The following is an 8,640-nucleotide window of genomic DNA, read 5'->3' on the forward strand; positions in this document are numbered from 1 at the left end:
AATCTCCATAGCCCGTTGATTAGCCGCGTCAATGTGAGACTTTCTCCTTTTTGTCTTCTCACATAACCCCCATCATCATATGCTATTCCACCATAGTGCTATGTCCATGGCTTGAGCTCATATATTGCGTAAAAGTTGAAAGAGTTTGAAAAGGCTAAGTATGAAACAATTGCTTGGCTTGTCATCGGGGTTGTGCATGATGGGAGCATTTTGTGTGACGAAAATGAAGCATGGCCAAACTATATGATTTTGTAGGGATAAGCTTTCTTTGGCTATGTTATTTTGGTAAGACATAATTGCTTGGTTAGCATGCTTGAAGTATTACTATTTTTATGTCAATATTAAAACTTTGTCTAGAATCTTTTGGATCTAAACATTCATGCCACAATAAAGAGAATTACATTTAAAATTATGTTAGGTAGCATTCCACATCAAAAATTCTTTTTTTATCATTTACCTACTCGAGGACGAGTAGGAATTAAGCTTGGGGATGCTTGATACATCTCCAACATATCTATAATTTTTGATTGTTCCATGCTATTATATTATCTATTTTGGATGTTTAATGGGCTTTACTATTCTCTTTTATAGTATTTTTGGGACTAACCTATTAACCGAAGGCCCAGTGCAAATTGCTGTTTTTGTTGCCTATTTCAGTGTTTCGCAGAAAAGGAATATCAAACGGAATCCAAACGGAACGAAATCTTCACGAGGATCTTTTTTGGAACAAACGGAACCCAGGAGACTTGGAGTGGAAGTCAAGGAAGCAACAAGGTGGCCACGAGGCAGGAGGGCATGCCCAGGGGGGTAGGTGCGCCCCCACCCTTGTGGGCCCCTCGTAGCTCCACCGACCTACTTCTCCACCGCCGCAACATTCTGTACCCGTGATATCCCATCTTGGGGCCTTTTCCGGCGATCTGCCGGAGGGGCATTCGATCACGGAGGGCTTCTATATCAACACCATAGCCTCTCAGCTGATGTGTGAGTAGTTTACCACAGACCTTCGGGTCCATAGTTATTATCTAGATGGCTTCTTCTCTCTGTTTGGATCTCAATACAAAGTTCCCCTCGATGTTCTTGGAGATCTATTCGATGTAATACTCTTTTGTGGTGTGTTTGCCGAGATATGATGAATTGTGGGTTTATGAACTTGATTCTCTATGAATATTATTTGGTTCTTCTCCGAATTCTTATATGCATGATTTGATATCTTTGCAAGTCTCTTCAAATTATCGGTTTAGTTTGGCCTACTAGATTGATCTTTCTTGCAATGGGAGAAGTGCTTAGCTTTGGGTTCAATCTTGCGGTGTCCTTTACCAGTGACAGCAGGCGCAGCAAGGCACGTCTTGTATTGTTGCCATCGAGGATAAAAAGATGGGGTTTATATCATATTGCTTGAGTTTATCCCTCTACATCATGTCATCTTGCCTAATGCGTTACTCTGTTCTTACGAACTTAATACTCTAGATGCATGCTGGATAGCGGTCGATGCGTGGAGTAATAGTAGTAGATGCAGAATAGTTTCGGTCTACTTGACACGGATGTGATGCCTATATTCATGATCATTGCCTTAGATATCATCATAACTATGCACTTTTCTATCAATTGCTCGGCAGTAATTTGTTCACCCACCATAATACATGCTATCATGAGAGAAGCCACTAGTGAAACCTATGGCCCCCGGGTCTACTTTACATCATATAAGTTTCCAATCTACAATTCTAGTTTACTATTTACTTTGCAATCTTCACTTTCCAATCTATACAACAAAAATACCAAAAATATTTATCTTATTATCTTTATCAGATCTCACTTTTGCAAGTGGCCGTGAAGGGATTGACAACCCCTTTATCGCGTTGGTTGCAAGGTTCTTGATTGTTTGTGTAGGTACTAGGTGATTTGCGTGTAGTCTCCTAATGGATAGATACCTTGGTTCTCAAAAACTGAGGGAAATACTTACGCTACTTTGGTGCATCACCCTTTCCTCTTCAAGGGAAAACCAACGCATGCTCAAGAGGTAGCAATGCTACAACATGTTTGTTAATTAAACTGCTATTCTTTACTCTTCTACATGCTGCAAGATGCTTGGTGCTTCTTGAAGATGCTAGTCTTCGATAGGCTAGGCCTTCCCCTCTATTCTGGCATTCTGCAGTTCAGCCCACAGATACATACCTTCCTTTGATACCAATGCATACTTAGTATAGATCTGATGCTTGCGAGTACTTTAGATGAGTACTCACGTTTGCTTTGGTACCCCTCCCCCCTTCTTTCTTCTTTTCGGTTGTTGCAACCAGATGGCGGATCCCAGGAGCCAGATACCACCCCCGACGACTACTACTACTACCCCGAGGGTGCCTACTACTACGTTGAGCCCGCCGACGACCAGGAGTAGTTAGGAGGTCCTAGGCAGGAGGCCTTGCCTCTTCGATCATTGATGTTTGTGCTAGCCTTCTTAAGGCATCCTTGTTTAACCTATGTCTGTACTCACATATTGTTGCTTCCGCTGACTCTTGTGTATCGAGCTATGTATTCGAGCCCTCGAGGCCCCTGGCTTGTAATACAAAGCTTGTATTATTTTTTTGTGTCTAGAGTTGTGTTGTGATATCTTCCCGTGAGTCCCTGATCTTGATCGTACACATTTGCGTGTATGACTAGTGTATGGTCAAATCAGGGGCGTCACAAGTTGGTATCAGACCCGACTACCTGTAGGAACCCCCTTTCCAACTCCTTGGCCGAAGTCGAGTCTAGTCTTTGAAAAAGGTTTTACTAACATGGCTGTGTGGCTTACGGGCCCACGTCGCCAAATGGATGGTATTAGGATCTTTTACTCCTCATCTATACTCTGGGATTCTGATCTCTCTTCTATTCAGGTTAAATGATTTTGCTAACTCTAACCTTAGGATCTCGTGGTCACATCCACCTGGAGATTTGTGTTACGCCTTTCTTGAGTTGAGGGCCAGCATCTGCTACACATTGTTCACGGGCCGCAGGATCCTTTTATCGAGGGCACCCTGCATCGTCCCCCTGCAGATTCCTTGCTCTAGTGGTTTTTTCCGACATTGATGTAGCCTTTGCTATGTCTCATTGTTGTATCCCTCCATCGCGAGCATGCATGTCGCCTAGTATGTCTAGGATCCTCTTGTCCGAACTCATATAAACAACGGGTAATTGGCTCTGTATATGTATGTGTATGTCTTTAATGACTACTGCTTTCTACATACTGCGCCTTTGCTCATTGTTCAAGTTACATCATGAATGACTCCATACACCTGCTCCAACCTCTTGTTAAAACTGCTCCCTGATGTTTTTAGCAGGATGGCTGACAATCTTCCACCTCCACCTTATATTGCCGCAATGATGCAGCAATTTGAGCTGAATCATCAGTTTATGACTAGAGTAATGGCTCAGTTTCCAAACCAGAATGCTCGTCAACAGCCTGCCCCAATAACACTGCCAGAATTTGTGCGCCTCAACCCGTCCATTTTTTGCAACTCCACCAATCCTATGGATGCTGATGATTGGCTTCGTGACATACTGTTTGAGATGGAGTCAGCTAATGTTGCCCCAGCCCGTTACGTCACCTTTGCGACATTCCAGTTGAAGGGTCCAGCTGCTCAATGGTGGGAAAGCCACAGGGGTATGGTACCTGCAGAGACTGTGACCACTTGGCAGGAATTTCAGTTAGCCTTTCGTGCACGGTACATTCCCCAAGGTCTGATGGACCAGAAGAAGAAGGAGTTCCGCAAACTCTCACAAGGCACAATGACTATGGATGAATATCAGAGGAAATTCCTTGAATTATCTCGCTATGCTGTGGATGACGTGTGCACTGACGCTCGCAAGCAGGAAAAATTCCGTGAAGGACTGCGTCCCGATATAAAGCTCGCACTTGTTGCTCATGATTGCACAGACTTTGCGACGCTTGTCAGCCAAGCTTTCCGAACTGAAACTGGTCTGACTGAGTACCAGGAATCGCTCAAGCGTACTCGAGGTGTTGGCCCACCCTCGAGTTAGCCTGCTCAGAAACGTCGAGTTTGGATCCCACACAATGTTCATCACCGGCCTGCTCCAACACCAAGGCCATCTTATGTTGCACCTCATCTGCCTCCTCCACCGAGGCAACTAACAATTCAGGGTGGATAGTCCAATGTTGTGGCTCCTTTCCATAATGATGGCTTATGCCACAAGTGTGGATAGCCAGGACACCTTACCCTCGATTGTCACCAGGGTTAGTCTCAGGATGCACCACGTCCTCATGTTGACCGTAAGAAGGGTTGTCGAAACCGTCGATTCAGAAACCGTAATATCATACCACCTGTTGTTGTACTTGTCCATGCCAATCACGTCGATGCTGAAAAGGCTCAGAAGGAACCGACTATCGGGCTGGGAACTCTATCTGTGAATTCAGTACCAGCCTCTGTTCTCTTTGATTCAGGGGCATCACATGCTTTTGTGTCCCAACAATTTGCTCAGTCACATGAGTTGTACCTGGAGAAATTACCCACTCCTCTAATGGTTCAGTCCCTAGGATCCAAGTGGCAAACCACAATGGTAAGCCCTCACAACCACATCGAGATTGGAGGTTTACTTTTTCTGGATTCTCTCATTATGCTCGGACCTTCCAACATAGACATCATTCTTGGTATGGACTGGTTGATAGCCCATAATGCTAAGATCGATTGTGCTGCCAAGATAGTCCAGCTCACTCACCCTTCTGGCCAGTTGATCAACTACTCAACTCAGATGATCCAGGATGCCGAGAATCAGATATATGTTCTGAATGCATTGAATGCCTCGCCTCTTGAGGGAATAGAGAACATTCCAGTTGTTCGTGATTTCGAGGATGCCTTTCCAGAAGAACTTCCAGGAATACCCCCTGCTAGAGCTGTTGAATTCATCATAGACTTGAAACCGGGCACAACTCCTATTGCCAAGCGACCCTACAAGATGCCGCCACATGAACTCCTAGAACTTAAGGAGGAAATCGACAAATCTCTTCACAAAGGTTTCATTCGTCCTAGTTCATCTGCTTGGGGAGCACCTTCTCTCTTTGTCAAGAAGAAGGATGGTACGAATCGTTTGGTCCAAGATTACCGACCTATCAACAAGGCAACAATTCAGAACAAGTATCCGCTTCCCAGAATCAACGACCTGTATGATCAACTTGCTGGTTCTTCAGTATTCTCTAAACTTGATTTGAGGTTGGGTTACCACCAGATTCGGGTTCGTGAAGAGGATATTCCCAAGATCGCCTTCGTTACTCGCTATGGTTCATACGAGTACACCGTCATGTCCTTCGGTTTGACCAATGCTCTTGCGTCATTCTCTCACCTTATGAACTATATATTCATGGAATACCTCGACAAGTTTGTCGTGGTTTATCTTGATGATATCCTTCTATATTCCATGAACAAAGAAGAACATGCTGAACACCTTCGAGTTGTTCTGGAAAAGCTTCAAGAACATCAACTATATGCCAAGTATTCTAAGTGTGAATTCTGGCTACCCGAAGTGACCTATCTTGGGCATGTCATCTCCAAGGATGGTATTGCCATCAACCCCGAACGAGTTCAGGCTATTCTTGATTGGACTCCTCCGAAGAATGTCAAACAAGTCAGAAGTTTTCTCGGACTTGCCAGCTATTGCTGTCGATTTGTCGAGAACTTCTCCAAGATCGCCAAGCCCCTGACTGGTCTGCTTCACAAGGGCGTCAAGTTCGACTGGACAGAAAAGTGTCAGGAAAGTTTCCAGGCACTTAAAGACAAGCTGACTTCCGCCCCAGTGCTTGCTCCACCTGATACTAAGAAGGACTTCGTCATTTACTGCGACGCTTCACGTCAAGGGTTAGGCTGTGTCCTAATGCAAGGGCGCAGAGTGATTGCGTATGCCTCTCGTCAATTGCGCCCTCATGAAGAGAACTACCCAGTTCACGACCTCGAGATTGCTGTAGTCATACATGCAGTGAAACAGTGGCGAGATTACCTTCTCGGTAATTGTTGTGAGATCTTCACCGACCACCAAAGTCTGAAGTATCTGTTTACCCAGCCAGACCTGAACCTCCGTCAGCAGAGATGGATGGAGATGGTAGCATATTTTGACTTGGGTATTTCCTATACACCAGGCAAGGCTAATGTAATGGCTGATGCCGTGAGCCGCAAGTCATATTGCAACCATCTCGAGGTTCGCAAAGTTCAGCCCTCGCTTGTTGAAGAATTCAGAAAGCTGAACCTTGGTACGTCTCCAACGTATCTACTTTTTCTCATGCTTTTCCTCTTGTTTTCAACTCTAAGAGCATCTCTAGCAGACCCCTTAAAATCGCAAACTGCAAAACTGGGATACGGGTCGGAAAAAGTGCATTTAAGGGTTCATTTTAGCTGTGGCCGAACAGATATTGTAAAACAAACTGTAAAACTGGAATAAAGAGCTCCTTCCTCCAGTCCGGCCGCTGCCGCCCCTTCCCCCAGCCGGCCGCACCGGCCATGCCGGTCGCGCCCAACCCCGTCGGCCGCGCCCCATCGCCCGCAGGCCATGCCGCGTCGCCCGTCGGCCGCACCCCACCCGTGTCGGCCGCGCCCCATCACGGCGCCGGCCGCGCCCACCTCACCGGCCACGCCGCGTCTCCTCCATCGTCCACGCCCAGCCTTGCCGGCCACGCCCCGCCGCCTCCGCCGTCCGCGCCTTACTCTATTGCCAGCCGAGTCGTGCCCCTTTGCCTGCAGCGCCGGGAGGATTCCGGCGGCCAGGATGAGGTCATGGGAGGCCACGTCTATGTCAAGCTCGTCCAATTCGAACCGGCGGCGATCGATTGCGGTGCCTAGCGGCCTTTTCCGGTGTGCGGTGATGAATTCCAGCGAGTTTAGGGCGGATTCCGGCAAACTCCGCGGTGGCGTGTTTGCTCCGACGAGGTTTGACCCGTATACGGGGCCCCCTAGATTTGGCCTTCCAACCTTCAAAGATAAGGGTTTCGGGTGTGCATTTGCGGTCGCCCTTAAATTTTTTTATGGGTTGGACCACTTTTACGGATTCTGTTCTGGACACTTTTTCGCCCAAAACTGTAAAACGCGAAATTTTTACGGGTTTGACCACTTATGCGGGGTCTGCTAGAGATGCTCTAATTTGCATGATTTGGATGAAACTAACCCCGGACTGACGCTGTTTTCAGCAGAACTACCATGGTGTTGTTTTTGTGCAGAAATAAAAGTTCTCGAAATGGAACGAAACTTTGCAAGGATTTTTATAGCAATAATAAGAATTTCTAGAGCCAAGACCCACCAGAGAGGGGCCCCTGGTTGGGCACAACCCACCAGGGTGCGCCCCCCTCTCCTGGCGTGCCCAGGTGAGTTGTACCCACCTGGTGGCCCCGCTGACGACCCCCCCGATACTATAAATTCACATTATTCCAGAAAAAAATCAGGGAGAAAGAATTATCGCATCCATGAGACGGAGCCGCCGCCAAGATCTGTTCTTCCTCGGGAGGGCAGATCTGGAGTCCGTTTGGGGCTCCGGAGAGGGGGATCTTCGTTCTTCGTCATCACCAACCCATCTCCATCGCCAATTCCATGATGCTCCCCACCGGGAGTGAGTGATTCCTTCATAGGCTCGCTGGTCGGTGAGGAGTTGGATGAGATTCATCATGTAATCGAGTTAGTTTTGTTAGGGCCCGATCCCTAGTATCCACTATGTTCTTAGATTGATGTTGCTATGACTTTGTTATGCTTAATGCTTGTCACTTTGGGCCGGGGTGCCATGAACTCAGATCTGAACCGTTTGTGAATTCATCATGATATCCATGTTTTAGATCCGATCTTGCAAGTTATAGTCACCTACTACGTGTTATGATCCGACAACCCCGGAGTGACAACAACCGGGCCCACTCTCGGTGATGACCGTAGTTTGAGGAGTTCATGTATTCACTATGTGTTAATGCTTTGTTCCGGTTCTCTATTAAAAGGAGGCCTTAATTTCCCTTAGTTTCCAATATGGACCCCGTTGCCACGGGAGGGTAGGACAAAAGATGTCATGCAAGTTCTTTTAATAAAGCACGTATGACTATTTACGGAATACATGCCTACATTATATTGATGAACTCGAGCTAGTGCCGTATCGCCCTAGGTTATAACTGTCACATGATGAATATCATCCAACAAGTCACCGATCCAATGCCTACAAATTTATCTTATATTGTTCTTGCGAAGTTACTACTGCTGTTGTCATTGTTACACTTGCTACAAAATTACTGCTATCACTGTTACTGTTACCGTTGCTGCTGTCACTACTATCAAAACTATCATATTACTGTGCTACTGATTACTTGCTGCAGATAATTAATCTCTAGGTGTGGTTGAATTGACAACTCAGCTGCTAATACCTTCAAATATTCTTTGGCTCCCCTTGTGTTGAATCTATAAATTTGGGTTATCAAGACCTTTTTCTGGTGCCGTTGCCGGGGAGCATAGCTGTATTTGTTGAGTCACTTGGGACTATTATCATATTATCACTATGAAGAATCTGAAGGATCCTAAACCGAAGATATTTCCCTCAAGTACGAGGGGAGGTTAGAAACTGCCATCCAGTTCCGCTTTAGATTCACCTTCTGTTATGAGTAAACTTGCAACACCACCACATGCTATGAATTCTAAT

The 8,640-nt window shown here is 46.1% G+C and overlaps 1 protein-coding gene across 1 annotated transcript; it reads left to right on the top strand.

Moving 5' to 3' along the window:
* The first annotated feature begins 3,315 nt into the window (after nt 1-3,315).
* On the top strand, nt 3,316-4,014 carry LOC141040975 (uncharacterized). Its single transcript, XM_073507085.1, has one exon. The coding sequence runs from the start codon at nt 3,316-3,318 to the stop codon at nt 4,012-4,014; it is 699 nt and encodes a 232-aa protein (XP_073363186.1).
* Nucleotides 4,015-8,640: the final 4,626 nt, after the last annotated feature.

Source organism: Aegilops tauschii, chromosome 2, assembly GCF_002575655.3.
Source record: "Aegilops tauschii subsp. strangulata cultivar AL8/78 chromosome 2, Aet v6.0, whole genome shotgun sequence".
Classification (NCBI taxonomy): domain Eukaryota; kingdom Viridiplantae; phylum Streptophyta; class Magnoliopsida; order Poales; family Poaceae; genus Aegilops; species Aegilops tauschii.

Coding starts and splice junctions, on each gene's coding strand:
- LOC141040975 (XM_073507085.1), top strand. CDS start 3,316: ATGGCTGACAATCTTCCACCTCCACCTTATATTGCCGCAATGATGCAG.